Source organism: Parambassis ranga, chromosome 20, assembly GCF_900634625.1.
Source record: "Parambassis ranga chromosome 20, fParRan2.1, whole genome shotgun sequence".
Taxonomy (NCBI): domain Eukaryota; kingdom Metazoa; phylum Chordata; class Actinopteri; family Ambassidae; genus Parambassis; species Parambassis ranga.
The window spans coordinates 3,095,100-3,113,612 of NC_041040.1; the positions used below are offsets into that span (position 1 = coordinate 3,095,100).

General features: G+C 41.8%; 1 protein-coding gene across 2 annotated transcripts in view; it reads right to left on the minus strand.

Moving 5' to 3' along the window:
* Positions 1 to 574: 574 nt before the first annotated feature.
* The window catches only part of LOC114452823 (NLR family CARD domain-containing protein 3-like), a 1,046,161-nt gene continuing 1,028,222 nt past the window's right edge, over positions 575 to 18,513 (minus strand). For both annotated transcript variants that reach the window (XM_028432279.1, XM_028432278.1), the window contains 5 exons: positions 3,519 to 3,695; positions 3,184 to 3,203; positions 3,033 to 3,103; positions 2,885 to 2,943; positions 575 to 2,387 (listed from right to left, as the gene is read on the minus strand). In XM_028432279.1, the coding sequence (XP_028288080.1) occupies positions 2,162 to 2,387; positions 2,885 to 2,943; positions 3,033 to 3,103; positions 3,184 to 3,203; positions 3,519 to 3,695 (553 nt within the window). In that variant the 3' untranslated portion in view covers positions 575 to 2,161. The remainder of the gene's footprint in view (positions 2,388 to 2,884; positions 2,944 to 3,032; positions 3,104 to 3,183; positions 3,204 to 3,518; positions 3,696 to 18,513) is intronic.

Genomic DNA, 18,513 nt, shown 5'->3' on the forward strand with positions numbered 1-18,513 from the left:
TCATGTTCACATCACATTTTAACTATTTCCTCCAGTGTTACATCAACTTTTTACAACATGTATGAAAACCAAATCTCTTTCCTCAGGAGCACTGACAGGAAGTGATGCATCTGGTCCAGCAGGAGGCGTTGTGCCCTCATCATTCAGTCCAACAATGGAGGCTTGAGCTGTAAAATATTTGACTGTTGATCTGATGAGACGTTTTTAAAGCTGTAAATAAAGTTTTCTTTGTCCCTTTTTAAATCTGCTCTCTGCTCTTCTTCCTGTATATTTCTGTACAGTTTTATAGTTTGTTTGTATGAACGGTGTGTTCATGCAGTGAACAGACACACCAGTCTGTCAAACTAGAACTCATCTCCTGCTCTAACAGTCCACAGTCCAGCAGTGGGAGGACATGTAGTCAGACAGCAGCATGAGCAGGATCCCTGCTGTGTGTCTGCAGCTTGTTTCTGTTCTGTGGAGGATCTCTGTGATCACAGGAGGTGAGTGTAGCTGCTGCTCAGATCACAGCACAAATATTTCCTCAGTCTGTGACACTGATTATTATGTGTTGTCTTCTTACAGTGAACAGATCTGAACAAGAAACAGACTTTACTGCACAAAGGTTCATTTCTTTAAACACAGGTTGATCATGTTTCTGTTTTAAACTGAACACATCGAAGGTGGAACAGACCTCAGCTGGTTAAAGTCCGCTCCTGTTCATTTATAAGTAAAACATATATTCATTATCCTGTTACCTACAAGGATTCTATTTCCCAAAAAACACCTGTCAAAACACACAAAAATTAGATTGAATCCCATTCTTGAACCCCACATGCAAAAGCTTGGTATCTTTGTGTTTGTAACGCTATGAAGTTTATAGTTGAGCTGTCTGATTTACTGTGACTGTAACTGGTACATAGATAGAGAGGTTTAAACACACAGAAATCTATTAGCTGCATACGTAGTCATGAACTAAATAACATTATGAATCAGAGGTATGTCATGTTTCCTACATCCAGTTCGAATATTAGAACAATCCTACTAGAAATGACTGTTTTACAGATATTTTCTGGGATCTTTTTCCCAGGCGCAGTGTGAAAACACTACATTTAATAACTATAATCTTGTGTAATCTATAAAAAACACTTAATTTACTGTTTGCAAACTTTTCCTTCTTTCTATGCCTTCCCCTCTACTATATTAATCCCTTCTCTGTCTATAGATCTCTACTTACACCTTTACACACACACACACGGTCTGTTAAACACATGCTTAACTACTTAAATCAAAGGACACTTACTAGTAGTTTTCCATCTGACATAACACACACACTGTTTAAACAGCCTTCATTAACACATACTAGTATAGAAGTATAAAATAAACCATATTACTTAAAAAGGTAAAACAAATCCTAACATGAGTGATGAGTGATGTTCAAAAGCCTTCTGACTAAATCCCAGACGAGGCCAAAGGTAGAGAGGTCAGAGACGTCCACAACCACATGAGTGTTGGCGATCTTCAGCGGCTTCAAGAAGCTCATTCCAATATCAGAGAAGTGGGCAACAGACAGCAGGTCATCAGAGCGCAGTGCTGTGGAAGCACAGAGATTCACCTGAAGGACTGATCAGAGCCTGGTTCACTGTGAGGACCAGTTCAAGTCAATCTGCCATTAACGGAGCATCTAGTCTGAATCTGGCCTCTGATGGATCATGTTCCTGTCATTGATCTGCACAGACTCACCATCCTCTGTTTTGTGGAAGAAAAATGTTCATGTACTGATAGGTTAGGTTCCCAGAATGCTTTTTCTTGGTACTTCCCAGAACTAAGGAAGTGTTTAGCTCAAGAGTTGAAGAGTTGAAGAGCGAGGTCGGAGTGACCTGGCTCGTCCTCAGTTGAACTGGCTATGTACGCAAAAACAAGTCAGGATGATAGGAAGCAGATGTGGAAAAGCACATAATGCCAGAATTAGTTGCCAAACTTGGACACCTTCTTTAGTACACACACACGTGCACGCAGACCACGCATACACATACACACACACACAGGCAGGCTTGGCTATAAAAGATCTTCAGTTTTTGGGTTCGGGGGACTGTATCTGAATTTGCTGGCTGATACGTGTCGAACAATTGATCTCAATAAATTCCCGCTGAAGGCTGACTTCTGGCTCTTGACCTTTTGTTCAATTCAAATTGACAACAGTTTCACAGTGTGGGAGGTGGAGCTGAGTGACGGCACCCTCAGGACAGTGGATTCTGAACAGCGGCCGTGCTGGTGTCTTTCTACCAGGTTGGAGGAGGATCTTGTCCCATTGGATGGTCCTGTACATCAGCTCCGCCCCCCGAGACATAACAAACACCAGTCCAGTCAGAGTACACTGGAACACACCTGGACGAGGACACTGGAACCTGTAGGACACAGAGGAGCTGAATGGACATTTATTGGAAGCTTACTGTAGCTCAATGCTGAGACTGTGCCCTGTTCTCACACGTGTCTTTCTGGTCTCTGCTCTGCTTTTACTCATCCTGTCACAGTGTACGATCTGCCATCTTGTTACATCCTATTTAATAACCTGAGCTTTCCCTGATTGTCTCCTCTCACTGGTCCTGCAGGCACCCACTGCCCCCCCAACTCCACCTTCCACCAGGGGACTCAAGACTTCTTATGGGGTCAGCCTCAAGTGCCTATCTGCAGAGCACTCTTCTAGGTTCAGCACAGCCTCCGTCACATGTTCAGAGTCTGAGTCGGTGCCAAAACCTTTACTGCTGCATTGCTAGTTATTTGTAAAATCGGCTGCATTATAATACTTTATATATGTGCACAGAGATACAGGAAGTGAACTACTGGCATATTGGACCATGTTCTTGTCAAACTGTGATCTGAATGTGACTGTGAGGTCGGGTACCTGTATGACAGCTGTGCAGGCGCACCTTGTACTTCAGGTGTGAAGGATGTTGGTGGAGACTAAAAGTCAGATCAGAGAAGAGCATCATGTGATGAAAGTCCCAGACCACCAGCCACATCCAAAGAGGAAAAAACAAGCAAAAAAGCACCTCAGAGTTTCCTGTTGTTAATTTGCTCCCAGACGTTTCTGGTTTTCTCTCTGTGGTCTCTAAACGAGCAGCTATGGAGCAGAAATAATGGCTTACTGTGATGAAAAATTAGCAGGTTATATTGAACATCAACTACATGAGAGATACTCACTGTAAACATGGTGCTGGACTCTGCAGAGACAAAACACAGTTCAGATATACTGTCTGACACAGAAACCACCCTGTGAGGCTGGAACCCAGATTTATGTCAACAACAACAACAACAACAACAACAGGGGTCCACACATACACTCAGACACACAAACTCAACAAGCTTCTGCCTCTTCTGATTGGCTGATGACTCTGTCACCATTCTCACAGCATCACTGAGGAAAGCATCCAATCAGAAGGCAGCAGCTTCACGGGAAACACTGGATCTGTGATACTGACTGTGTTTAGGACAAAACAGCTGAAAGCAGCACAGACTGACTCCACCCCTCTACTGACCTCACAGTCTGCAGGCTGCAGTTTGGACTCTGCAGAAGATCCTGCAGCAGCAACATTCCTGTATACTGCAGGTAGAAGTTCCAGTTCAGGTCCAGATGTGTCAGATGGGAGGGGTTGGACATCAGAGCTAAGGCCAGAGAAGCAAAGCTGCTCTCTGACAGTCTGCAGTCATCCAATCTGAATAAAGAATAACAGATGAAATGATTGATAATCAATCAGATGAGTTTCAATGATCAGATGAACATTATTGTGTCCAAACAGCCTTTAAGGTTAACTGACTTTAAAAACAGAGGACATTTTCTACATATTAACAAACACTTGTTTTTATGACAGCAGAGTACATTTAAAACAGGAGCACCAAAAACATGAACAAAAGTACATTTACAGCTTTAAATGTTTTAACCTTTTTTAAAAGTAAACTTCAGACCTACCTTTTTACCCAGGCTTTTACTTCATTATGATACATTCTTAACTATTTAGCTCTAGCCGATCTATGTTTTTATCATTTTATTATGTGGTTTGAACCCATCAGATTTTAGGAATGCTTTTATTTATTTATTTACTTTTAGCTCATTTTAAGTTGCATGGTTTTATTGTTGCTAGACTATTTGATTTTTATGGATTTCTCTGGTGTGTATCTCCATTTCCTCAGTGTCTCCTCACATTGCAAACCTTACAAGTAATGATGGCGTCTCCTTGGTCCGGATCTTTTTATCCTGTTTTTATTTTGTTTTTAATTGAAGTAGAAGTGTGTATGGGTGCGGGTGTGGGTGTGCTTGGTATACAGTATATTTTTGGTGTGTGTGTCTGGGGGCCTTATTTTATTGTTGTAAAGCACTTTGTGTTACAGTATACTGTATGAAAGGTGCTATAAAAGTTTGGTTTGATTTATGAATAGAAGCTCTGAGTATTTAAACACACATGTTCTAAGCTGAAGGAATTCTGGACATCAATATTTTACATTTTAAATGAGGCTTTCCACTTGGACTTCCAACCCAATAATAGCCATGTTTGGCGTTCAAAGAAGAGACGCTGCAGTAGAGAGAATGTGATCGCTTTTTCAACCCTTACAGCACGTAGGAGAATACTCATGGAATGGAAATGAGGAAACCCTCCAAAGGCATCTGTGTGGCTTTCAGATACAATGATGTATTTAAAACTGGAGAAGATCAAATATTTCCTTAAAGCAGGGGTTCTCAAAGTTTCGATAGCTGAGGGAAAATTTATGAAGCAACATTGGACTGAGGGCCGCCAAAGAAAAAATATTAAAAAAGAAGAAAAAAATACACGTGTAATAATTTTAATGACCCAGTTGCATCTCTACTGTTTACATTTGTTGGTCTGTATCCAGTAATGTGCAATAAACACATATGGGGCTAAACCTGAGAAACATGATGCACAAAAAACTCCCCGGGGATTAGAGTTGGGCGGTATGACCAAAATTCTATATCATAGTATTATTATATTATTATAACGGTTTCCGGTATTTGATGTTTTTTCCCCTCGTGCATGACGTGTTAACTGCACTGATTGTGAGAAGAATTACTGCAGTAGAGTGGTTACTCTATTCCACAGTCATGAGAACTGTACAAAAAACACACATTAGTATAAAATGTAACACAGCAGGGCTGTGGGTTATTATTCAATATCCAGTAGTATCGTGATTACTTGAGGCTTTTTCCTCCATTATGATTAAAGAACGATCATTTTTATTGTTTTAAAAATTATTATAAATAATTGGGGGGGGGGGGTAGTCAGACTAGATGAAGGAGGCGGAGTGCCGTGACTTCAGCTTGTTAAAGACTCCACGAGGACAGAGAAATCTGTTCGTGTTCCTGAGGTGGCAGAAATAAGAACAAGATCGTTTGGACCGGACTTTTCAAACTTCATGAGAAACGAGTGTGTAGAACTCCTCATACAGCTCCACTGCAGCACACGCAGCGCCACACACACACACACATACAGGTTTTGATGCTGTTTCACTGCTAATCATCGTCAGAAGCAGCAGTTGAGGTGAACATGTATGAAGCAGAGATATTTGGGAAAACAGGCAAAGCCATGAAAATACCAACCAGCAGCAACATCGTCCTCCTCCATGTCCAACATGTTTGTTTACCTAAACTGCTGCTGTTCAGCGTCTCCAAAAGTCTCCAAAACCTGTTTGTGTGTGTGACAGTGATGTGCGCTGAGAGCCGTGTGAAGAGTTTTACACACATTCCTGCTTCAGAACGTCCTCTGTCTATTCTCACTAACAACTCCACTGATACCTGTGCTCAGCGGTGCAACAATGAAAAGCGTCCCATGTGAAACAATTTACCACCGCGCTGAGTTCCAGACAGTTTAAACCGGTGGTGTCAGTATATGAAAAATTCATATCATAACACACATTCACATAATTCACTGCGGGCCGCCATTGGCTCCAACACCCAAAAATGTAACAAAAACGGGCCCTCTACTGTCTTACTGTGAAATCTAACAACACTGCGTTCCCAGTAATTAGGTGGCATGAAATGAAGAAGAACAGTGTAGTCATAAAAAATGAGCCCCTGTTCATGACATTACTTTTGTGTTGATTGGTATTATTATTAATAATATTATAATTATTAAGTTTTTATACCCATTCTCCTCGCACAAATGTTGGGGGGTGTGGGGGGGGGGTTGAAGTGTAACTGCTGGTTATATTGTTCATGTTGTATTCTACTATGAGATCTTAAAATAATAAAAATACTTGGAAAAAATAGACATATAACAGTATCAGACAGAGAACTGACCTCAGAGTCTGCAGTCTGCAATCTGGACTCTGCAGAAAACCACACAGCTGCTTCACTCCTGAATCCTGCAGGTTGCTGTTCTCACTCAGGACCAGATGTTTCAGATGGGAGGGGTTGGACTTCAGAGCTGAGGCCAGAGAAGCACAGCTGATCTCTGACAGACTGCAGTCCCTCAATCTGAATAAAGAATAACAGATGAAATGATTGATAATCAATCAGATGAGTTTAAATGATCAGATGAACATTATTGTGTCCAAACAGCCTTTAAGGTTAACTGACTTTAAACAGAGGACATTTTCTACATATTAACAAACACTTGTTTTTATGACAGCAGAGTACATTTAAAACAGGAGCACCAAAAACATGAACAAAAGTACATTTACAGCTTTAAATGTTTTAACCTTTTTAAAAGTAAACTTAAGACCTACCTTTTTACCCAGGCTTTTACTTCATTATGATACATTCTTAACTATTTAGCTGTAGCCGATCTATGTTTTTATCATTTTATTATGTGGTTTGAACCCATCAGATTTTAGGAATGCTTTTATTTATTTATTTACTTTTAGCTCATTTTAAGTTGCATGGTTTTATTGTTGCTAGACTATTTGATTTTTATGGATTTCTCTGGTGTGTATCTCCATTTCCTCAGTGTCTCCTCACATTGCAAACCTTACAAGTAATGATGGCGTCTCCTTGGTGTTACGGCCCCCGGGCCGTTTGTATGATTTGTGGATTGTATGTGTGAACTTAATGAATGGACACTGAACAGGCTGAGCTGGAGCTGCATGGATTGGGGGACTGAAGACCTGACGCTGCGTGATTGGGTTGCTCCTCAACCAATCACCAGGCTGCACTTCAGGAAGCCCATTGAAAAGGCGACGGAAAAGACTTGGAGCCCTGTTTGGCATGAGTACTCTCCCCCTCTCTCTCTCTGGCATAGCTTATTTGATTGCTTGCTTGTTGTGTGGAATAGTAAGAACTGGTTAATTGTGTTTCGCCTCGTTTGTACGTTCATTTGTAACTTGTTTTGTGGAAACCGCTTCTGTGTGAACCCTTTTGGTACGCGGTCCCTTTTTGTTTCGGTAGTAAGAAAGTCTTAGTATGTAATTCCAACCTCGTGGTTGTGATTTTTTCGTTCTGGTACTATTTGTGTTAGTTTATCCGTATAGAAAAGTGTTGCATTGTATTTATTTCACCTTCCACCGGCCGATTATTTAGTGGCCTGTTTTATTCCACCTGTTGCCGTAATCAGGTTTATTCTTTTGTTTGTTCTTTTGTTTGATTTACCTTAGACGGCTTTGGCAGGGTTCCTGTTCACTTTTCGTTTCCTTTTGTATTGTAAATTATTGTAACGTGTTAAATTCTTGGTTATTATAATCACTTGCTGAATAATCAGTAAACAACTTTAAACCAATCTCTTTGTCCTGATTGGTCAATGTTCTCAACCCTCTCTCCCCTAGCGGAGGGTTGTAACACTTGGTCCGGATCTTTTTATCCTGTTTTTATTTTGTTTTTAATTGAAGTAGAAGTGTGTATGGGTGCGGGTGTGGGTGTGCTTGGTATACAGTATATTTTTGGTGTGTGTGTCTGGGGGTCTTATTTTATTGTTGTAAAGCACTTTGTGTTACAGTATACTGTATGAAAGGTGCTATATAAATAAAGTTTGGTTTGATTTATGAATAGAAGCTCTGAGTATTAAACACACATGTTCTAAGCTGAAGGAATTCTGGAAATCAATATTTTACATTTTAAATGAGGCTTTCAACTTGGACTTCCAACCCAATAATAGCCATGTTTGGCGTTCAAAGAAGTGACGCTGCAGTAGAGAGAATGTGATCGCTTTTTCAACCCTTACAGCACGTAGGAGAATACTCATGGAATGGAAATGAGGAAACCCTCCAAAGGCATCTGTGTGGCTTTCAGATACAATGATGTATTTAAAACTGGAGAAGATCAAATATTTCCTTAAAGCAGGGGTTCTCAAAGTTTCGATAGCTGAGGGAAAATTTATGAAGCAACATTGGACTGAGGGCCGCCAAAGAAAAAAATGAAAAAAGAAGAAAAAAAATACACGTGTAATAATTTTAATGACCCAGTTGCATCTCTACTGTTTACATTTGTTGGTCTGTATCCAGTAATGTGCAATAAACACATATGGGGCTAAACCTGACAAACACGATGCACAAAAAACTCCCCGGATATTAGAGCTGGGCGGTATGACCAAAATTCTATATCATAGTATTTTCATATTATTATAATGGTTTCCAGTATTTGATGTTTTTCCCCTCGTGCATGACGTGTTAACTGCACTGATTGTGAGAAGAATTACTGCAGTAGAGTGGTTACTCTATTCCACAGTCATGAGAACTGTACAAAAAAACACACATTAGTATAAAATGTAACACAGCAGGGCTGTGGGTTATTATTTAATATCCAGTAGTATCGTGATTACTTGAGGCTTTTTCCTCAATTATGATTAAAGAACGATCATTTTTATTGTTTTAAAAATTATTATAAATAATTGGGGGGGGGGGGGGGGGTAGTCAGACTAGATGAAGGAGGCGGAGTGCCGTGACTTCAGCTTGTTAAAGACTCCATGAGGACAGAGAAATCTGTTCGTGTTCCTGAGGTGGCAGAAATAAGAACAAGATCGTTTGGACCGGACTTTTCAAACTTCATGAGAAACGAGTGTGTAGAACTCCTCATACAGCTCCACTGCAGCACACGCAGCGCCACACACACACACACATACAGGTTTTGATGCTGTTTCGCTGCTAATCATCGTCAGAAGCAGCAGTTGAGGTGAACATGTATGAAGCAGAGATATTTGGGAAAACAGGCAAAGCCATGAAAATACCAACCAGCAGCAACATCGTCCTCCTCCATGTCCAACATGTTTGTTTACCTAAACTGCTGCTGTTCAGCGTCTCCAAAAGTCTCCAAAACCTGTTTGTGTGTGTGACAGTGATGTGCGCTGAGAGCCGTGTGAAGAGTTTTACACACATTCCTGCTTCAGAACGTCCTCTGTCTATTCTCACTAACAACTCCACTGATACCTGTGCTCAGCGGTGCAACAATGAAAAGCGTCCCATGTGAAACAATTTACCACCGCGCTGAGTTCCAGACAGTTTAAACCGGTGGTGTCAGTATATGAAAAATTCATATCATAACACACATTCACATAATTCACTGCGGGCCGCCATTGGCTCCAACACCCAAAACTGTAACAAAAACGGGCCCTCTACTGTCTTACTGTGAAATCTAACACTGCGTTCCCAGTAATTAGGTGGCATGAAATGAAGAAGAACAGTGTAGTCAGCAAAAAACTTGGTCATAAAAAATGAGCCCCTGTTTATGACATTACTTTTGTGTTGATTGGTATTATTATTAATAATATTATAATTATTCATTTTTTATACCCATTCTCCTCGCACAAATGTTGGGGGGGGTTGAAGTGTAACTGCTGGTTATATTGTTCATGTTGTATTCTACTATGAGATCTTAAAATAATAAAAATACTTGGAAAAAATAGACATATAACAGTATCAGACAGAGAACTGACCCCAGAGTCTGCAGTCTGCAATCTGGACTCTGCAGAAAACCACACAGCTGCTCCACTCCTGAATCCTGCAGTTTGACGTTCTCACTCAGGACCAGCTCTGTCAGATGGGAGGGGTTGGACTTCAGAGCTAAGGCCAGAGAAGCACAGCTGATCTCTGACAGACTGCATCTCTCTAATCTGAATAAAGAATAACAGATGAAATGATTGATAACCAATCAGATGTGATCAGTTTCAATGATCAGATCTACATGTGTGTGTCCTCATCAACATGTCAGCAACATTCACACCTGTTCATGTCAACACACATCAATAACCTGCTGCTGGCCTCAGTCAGTCTGTCATTACAGGATCAATATCAGATCACACATGTTGGAGCACAAACTTACATTTACAAACACAATGTTCTTGGCAGTAAAATAAGAGTATAAGGTAAAAAAATGGGATCCAAAAACGATAAAAAAACAGATAAAAATAATATACAGTATAAAGTAAATCTACCAATAAGGACACAATAGAATTAACATAAGATAACATATTAACAGATATTGCACAGATGAGATAAATAGGTGGGTGACAAATTTCTATCCAATTTGTGTCCATTTTAGGCATTTACAAACACAATGTTCTTGGCAGTAAAATAAGAGTATAAGGTAAAAAAATGGGATCCAAAAATGGAAAAAACAGAATTTGGAAAAATAAAACAGATTTTATAGGGCTCAAGATCTGTCATCAGACCACAGAGGACTGAGGAAACACCTGCTGATATGAATGGCCATGATGCTCCTTCATTTACACCAGGGGAAAGGAGCGGGTGTAGGTTTGTTACTTACAGTCTTATGCAAATGTTTGGGCCCCCCTTATGAAAATCACTGCATCAGTGTGTCACCTGCTGAGCTTTTGAAGCTGTTATATCTTATGGAAACAGAAACATTTCAGTAGTGAAATAATAAAATAAAACGTTTGCATAAGACTGTATGTTCACCATAATATTTATTTTCATATGCTCATTGCAATGCTGGAAACTCTTCCACAGCTCTAATACTATCACGTGGCTTCAGGCAAAGTTTTTCTTTAATTTAATTAACTTGAATAATACTTTGCTACATATCCACCCCTCTAGATAACATAACTTATGTCAGCTAAAATTTTCAAATATCATTTCCATTCAGTGTGCTTGAAAATAATCTGGGTAATTTGGGTCATCTCCTCCCTCATCTGCCTCCATCCAATGATGGTTAATGCCGCACTGGACCCTTCTGGACCATTCTGGGAAACTTTAAACCCGGTGTCTGTCTCTCTTCTCTTTTCTCTCGTCTCTTCACATGTAACCTGTGTGCAACTTTCCTCTGACTGTATTATATGCATCATTTTTACCACCTGAAATGCCCAGATTTGATTGGCTGAGAGGTATCACATAGGATGGATAAACTCATATGCAATTGCTCTATGCACATGCTCATGCTACGACGACATATTAGGGCCATTGTAAGAAAAAAAATACTGAAGGGGGGACTAATATTCTGAGATTAAAGTAGCAAATCTGCTTTTTTTCGAGAAAAAACTCATCATGTTGCGTTTCCAAGACGTCATCTTCATTGCATGCATGCATACGGTTTATGTGTATATGTAAACTGGATAAAATGCAACTGTTTAAACAGGGCTTTAGATTTTATCAGGGTGTTATGAGAGTGGTAGGCCTTCTTAGGAGGACGGCAGGGAGTACGTGTGTGTACCTGTGGCGGTGTGTGTATGTGTGTGTGAGTGGGAGAGAAGATTGTTAGCTTGAGAGAGGAGTGATTTATTAACAAGAAGAAAATATACAGCGTAAAGAATAAGAGAAAAAAGCTGCCGCCCTGCAAGGACAGGAAAGTGCTCTGGTCTCCCTCACTCCAGCTGAGTGTGACAGTGGGGGTTAACCACGAGCAATGTAGCTCTGTGCTTCCTGACTACGGTCGGGAGGTTAAAGCAGGAAAGGTTATCAGAGGTTTATCTTCTTCACAGCATTGCCACAAGTACAACTTGATGAGCTTTTCCACGGCGACCACGACAGCAAGCAACGTCTCTCCAGATTTACGACTTTATAGCCTAATGTCAGATAATATCTGAGGTTTTCCCGTAATTTTCTGAGTTTTTTTCTCGCAGATTTGCTACTTTAATCTCAGACTATTAGCCCCCCTATGAAAGCTGCGGCCGTTAAAATAGAAGCTCCCGGTCAAGTTTTAAAGAATAACCTGCTGTTTTGACTGTAAGTTCGGGTCCGTATGGGACGGTTTCCGGACTGCAGTCAGCCTTTTAGTGTCTGTGCTCCCTGTGCTGTCTGTGAGTCCTGACAGGTGCTCCGTGCAGTCTGAGACAAACTGGACCTCCATTCATCATAAACCTGATCATAAATAATAACAGAGAACTGACCTCAGAGTCTGCAGTCTGCAGTGAGGACTCTGCAGTCCAGAACACAGCTGCTCCACTCCTGAATCCTGCAGCTTGTTCCTGCTCAGATCCAATTCTGTGAGGTGGGAGGGGTTGGACTTCAGAGCTGAGGCCAGAGAAGCACAGCTGATCTCTGACAGACTGCAGCTCCTCAATCTGAATAAAGAATAACAGATGAAATGATTGATAATCAATCAGATGTGATCAGTTTCAATGGTCAGATCTAAATGTGTGTCCTCATCAACATGTCAGCAACATTCACACCTGTTCATGTCAACACAGATCAATAACATGCTGCTGATCTCAGTCAGTCTGTCATTACAGGATCAATATCAGATCACACATGTTGGAGCACAAACTGTTCATCATTTCATTCCAGCCAATCAGAGAGCTTCTTACATGGACAGTTATCTTTGTCTGACTGTTTTCAGCAGAAAGTGTCACAGACAGAATAAATGGAGGCTAGAAGAAGAAGCTGAATGACAGAAACCTCAACAGCTGAGGAAGAGGAGGCAGAAATGGAGACGATGAAGACATTTACACCATTTTAAACATCAGAATAAATTCTATAATCTCAGATTATTCTGTCAATTCTCTTATTTGTTCCACTTTTCACCTAAATAAATTTAGATGAAGCCACCTATACAAGACTCATTCTGCAGCTCTCTTGGCATGCACACTTTCATCTAAACATGTTTTTCTATCAGTTTCATTGGCTGCTTGAATCATAGGGTATATGTAAATGCTCTCATTCATCCAGGTCATAGTCATTTCCAAGAGTTTATATCGAGGCAACTGGACTCAAGGATTTTTTTGAAGACATTTCGCCACTCCCCTAAGTGGCTTAAAAAAAAATATGGGTGAAGATTCACCTTTGAAAATAAAATCTGAGCATATTGTCATATACAGGCTGTTGTGCAGAGGGCATGCAGTCAAGAAGGTGTGGCTATGCAATGTTTGTGTGAAGGTTATTTCTTCTATTTTTTTATTATTTGTTTACTGTAACACGATGAAGTTGCACTTATCACTCACTACTATTGGTACTCACCACAAACTGACTGTATGAAGAAATATGTTGCTAAGGTGTTAACCTCTGCAGCTCTGTGCCTGTTTTTCCTCTCTGATCCTTCTGTTCTCTGTGTTTTGTTGAGCAATCACGCCTGAGATTATTTTCCTTTAGGACGCCTTTTCTTTGCACTTCAGGTTCGTTTCCAGAACGTTACTGCGGGCCAGATTGGCCCATGGGCCTTGAGTTTGACATATATGATATACAGCCTGCCAAAAAGGAAGCGGGTCGGAGACCCTCCCAGAGGCAACCTCCTCCTTCCTGGCAATTGTTGCTTTCTCACAGGCAGGGCTGTGATTGCTGGCCTGGCCCCTGAGAGGGAAGGGCTGCTAGCACTGGGCCTCCCAGTTACTGTAATGAGCACCATGCAAGAGGCACAGGCGTCACCCCTCAGTACAGAACTGAGCAGTTGCTGAATGACTTCTGTGTCAGGTTGTTTTACAGATTCTATCAACACTCTGTTGACTGGGAAAAAATAAAAATATAACTACTGGAGAGGCCTGAGTGTGGAGCTCCTCACAGACAGACACTCACTGATCTCAGCACACAGAGGCTGTCAATCATTATTTGATTTATCAAGCACCATATTTGAATGGTGATGTCTCTGATCAGAATCAGAATTCCTTTGGTTATCCCTGAGGGAAGATTTGTCCCACAGTTGGGAAATTGTGTTACTGCAACCGCACAGACACAGGAGAAGTAAAAACAGATAAAAATAATATACATTATAAAGTAAATCTACCAATAAAGACACAATAGAATTAACATAAGATAACATATTAACAGATATTGCACAGATGAGATAAATAGGTGGGTGACAAATTTCTATTCAATTTGTGTCCATTTTAGGCATTTACAAACACAATGTTCTTGGCGGTAAAATAAGAGTATAAGGTAAAAAAATGGGATCCAAAAACGGAAAAAACAGAATTTGGAAAAATAAAACAGATTTTATAGGGCTCAAGATCTGTCATCAGACCACAGAGGACTGAGGAAACACCTGCTGATATGAATGGCCATGATGCTCCTTCATTTACACCAGGGGAAAGGAGCGGGTGTAGGTTTGTTACTTGGAGTCTTATGCAAATGTTTGGGCCCCCCTTATGAAAATCACTGCATCAGTGTGTCACCTGCTGAGCTTTTGAAGCTGGTATATCTTATGGAAAGATAAACATTTCAGTAGTGAAATAATAAAATAAAACTTTTGTATAAGACTGTATGTTCACCATAATATTTATTTTCATATGCTCATTGCAATGCTGGAAACTCTTCCACAGCTCTAATACTATCACATGGCTTCAGGCAAAGTTTTTCTTTAATTTAATTAACTTGAATAATACTTTGCTACATATCCACCCCTCTAGATAACATAACTTATGTCAGCTAAAATTTTCAAATATCATTTCCATTCAGTGTGCTTGAAAATAATCTGGGTAATTTGGGTCATCTCCTCCCTCATCCGCCTCCATCCAATGATGGTTAATGCCGCACTGGACCGTTCTGGGAAACTTTAAACCCGGTGTCTGTCTCTCTTCTCTTTTCTCTCGTCTCTTCTCATGTAACATGTCTGCAACTTTCCTCTGACTGTATTATATGCATCATTTTTACCACCTGAAATGCCCAGATTTGATTGGCTGAGAGGTATCACATAGGATGGATAAACTCATATGCAATTGCTCTATGCACATGCTCATGCTACGACGACATATTAGGGCCATTGTAAGAAAAAAAATACTGAAGGGGGGACTAATATTCTGAGATTAAAGTAGCAAATCTGCTTTTTTTCGAGAAAAAACTCATCATGTTGCGTTTCCAAGACGTCATCTTCATTGCATGCATGCATACAGTTTATGTGTATATGTAAACTGGATAAAATGCAACTGTTTAAACAGGGATTTAGATTTTATCAGGGTGTTATGAGAGTGGTAGGCCTTCTTAGGAGGACGGCAGGGAGTACGTGTGTGTACCTGTGGCGGTGTGTATGTGTGTGTGAGTGGGAGAGAAGATTGTTAGCTTGAGAGAGGAGTGATTTATTAACAAGAAGAAAATATACAGCATAAAGAATAAGAGAAAAAAGCTGCCGCCCTGCAAGGACAGGAAAGTGCTCTGGTCTCCCTCACTCCAGCTGAGTGTGACAGTGGGGGTTAACCACGAGCAATGTAGCTCTGTGCTTCCTGACTATGGTCGGGAGGTTAAAGCAGGAAAGGTTATCAGAGGTTTATCTTCTTCACAGCATTGCCACAAGTACAACTTGATGAGCTTTTCCACGGCGACCACAACAGCAAGCAACGTCTAACCAGATTTGCGACTTTATAGCCTAATGTCAGATAATATCTGAGGTTTTCCCGTAATTTTCTGAGTTTTTTTCTCGCAGATTTGCTAGTTTAATCTCAGACTATTAGCCCCCCTATGAAAGCTGCAGCCATTAAAATAGAAGCTCCCGGTCAGGTTTTAAAGAAGAACCTGCTGTTTTGACTGTAAGTTCGGGTCCGTATGGGACGGTTTCCGGGTCCCGACCCGGACTGCAGTCCGCCTTTTAGTGTCTGTGCTCCCTGTTCTGTCTCTCAGTCCTGACAGGTGCTCTGTGCAGTCTGAGACAAACTGGACCTCCATTCATCATAAACCTGATCATAAATAATAACAGAGAACTGACCTCAGAGTCTGCAGTCTGCAGTGAGGACTCTGCAGTCCAGAACACAGCTGCTCCATTCCTGAATCCTGCAGCTTGTTCCTGCTCAGATCCAGTTCTGTCAGATGGGAGGGGTTGGACTTCAGAGCTGAGACCACAACTTCACAGTGAGTCTCTGAGAGTTCACAGTTATAAAGTCTGTGATGACAGAAACATCAGAAAACATGTTATCATGAAAGAGGACACTTTATATGGACTTCATCTGAAGACAGCTGGACACGTCCTGTTGGACATGTTGCTCTGCACATCAGTGCCTCAGCTCATCTGATCTGACTGTGTTTGACATGAAACAATAATCCTCATCAGACTGTTAATCTGTGCTGTAATCTGCAGATGAAGACAGAGAACATGGAGTTCCATTCAGGCCTCCATGCTGTCCACAGTCTGTCAGTGAGATCTGACCCACGTCTGAGTCCACAGAGTCACCATGAGGACGTCTTCATCAGAGACACATTCTGAGTGTTTTTACTGAGCGGCTGCTGCAGCTACAGTTACACACTGATGTCAACAATGATCAGATTTGTATAGAAACACACACAAACAGAAGAACATCTGTCAAATGGAAATTTAACAGCTTTAAACAGAAACAGCTGAAAAATCCACGTGTTCACAGCTGAAGAACATCTGAGACAAAAACACAGCTGACATGTTCCAATGAACACGTGGACCTCTGAAGAACCACACAGTGTCGATCTGTGAAGACCTGAACCACTAATCTACACTGATTCACAATCATCATCACATCTGGACTCACCGAGCCTTCCTGCAGTTCCTCACAGCTGGAATCAGTCTCTGTCGTCCCTGGTCTGTTGTGTTGTACTTCTCCAGGTCCAGCTCCTCCAGAACCTCCTCTGACATCTGCAGCATGTAGGCCAGAGCTGAACAGTGGATCTCAGAGAGTTTCTTCTTTGATCTGGTCTTTGACTGCAGGAACTCTTGGATCTCCTGATGGACTGAGAGGTCCTTCATCTCCATCAGACAGTGGAAGATGTTGATGCTTCTGTCAGGAGAGATTGTATCAGTGTTCATCTCCTTCAGGTTGTTGATGACTGTCTGGATGGTTTCTGGACTGGTCTCTGTCTGACCCAGCAGGCCTCCTAAGAGTCTCTGGTTGGACTGCAGAGAGAGGCCATGAAGGAATCGTACAAACAGGTCCAGGTGTCCATTTTTACTTTGGAGGGATTTCTCCATGACTCTCTTCAGGAAGTCGTCCAGTGATGAGATTTGGGGATCTTTCTTTTTATTTTGCTTAAAAATCCTCCTGAGTGAAAACTCTGGCTTTGCGTCCTGCAGGAACCCTCTCAGCAGCTTAGTGTTCCTGTTGGTGTAACAGTGGAACATGTAGACTGCAGCCAGAAACTCCTGAACGCTCAGATGAACAAAGCAGTAGACTGTTTTCTGGAAGATCACACTCTCTCTTTTGAAGATCTGTGTACAGACTCCTGAGAACACCGAGGCCTCTGTGACATTCAGACCACACTGCTCCAGGTCTTCTTGGTAGAACATGATGTTTCCTTTCTCCAGATGTTCAAAGGCCAGCCTCCCCAGCTTCAGAAGAACTTTCCTGTCAGCCTTCGTCAGCTCCTGAGGACTGGTCTCATGTCCCTCATGGTACTTGTGCTTCTTCCTGATGGTCTGGACCAGCAGGAAGTGTGAGTACATGTCAGTCAGGGTCTTGGGCAGCTCTCCTTTCTGCTCTGTAGTCAACATGTGCTCCAGAACTGTAGCAGTGATCCAGCAGAAGACTGGGACTGCACACATGATGTGGAGGCTCCTGGAGGTCTGGATGTGGGAGAGGATTCTGCTGGACAGCTCTTCATCACTGAACCTCCTCCTGAAGTACTCCTCCTTCTGGGCATCAGTAAAACCTCGTACTTCTGTCAGCCTGTCCACACATGCAGGAGGGATCTGATTGGCTGCTGCAGGGCGGGAAGTTATCCAGACCAGAGCCGAGGGAAGCAGGTTCCCCTGGATGAGGTTTGTGAGCAGCACGTGGACCGATGACTTCTGTGTGACATCAGACAGCCGCCGACTGCTGCTGAAGTCCAGAGAAAGTCTGCTTTCATCCAGGCCGTCAAAGATGAACAAAGGTTTACAGACAGCGAGCTGCTCTGCTGTGACCTTCTGTAATGTTGGATGGAAGACATGGAGCAGCGTCAGAAGACTGTGCTGCTCATCTCTGATCAAGTTCAGCTCCCTGAAGGAAAGCAGAACCACCACACTGACATCTTGGTTCTCTGAGCCCTCGGCCCAGTCCAGACTGAACTTCTGCACTGAGAAGGTTTTTCCAACACCAGCGACGCCGTTCGTCAGAACCACTCTGATGGCTGTCTGTTGGTCAGCTGAGGCTTTGAAGATGTCCTGGCACCTGATTGGAGTCTCATGGAGGGTCTCCATCTTGGAAGCTGTCTCCAGCTGCCTGACCTCATGTTGCATCTGGACCTCTTCGCTCTGTCCCTCTGTGATGTAGAGCTCAGTGT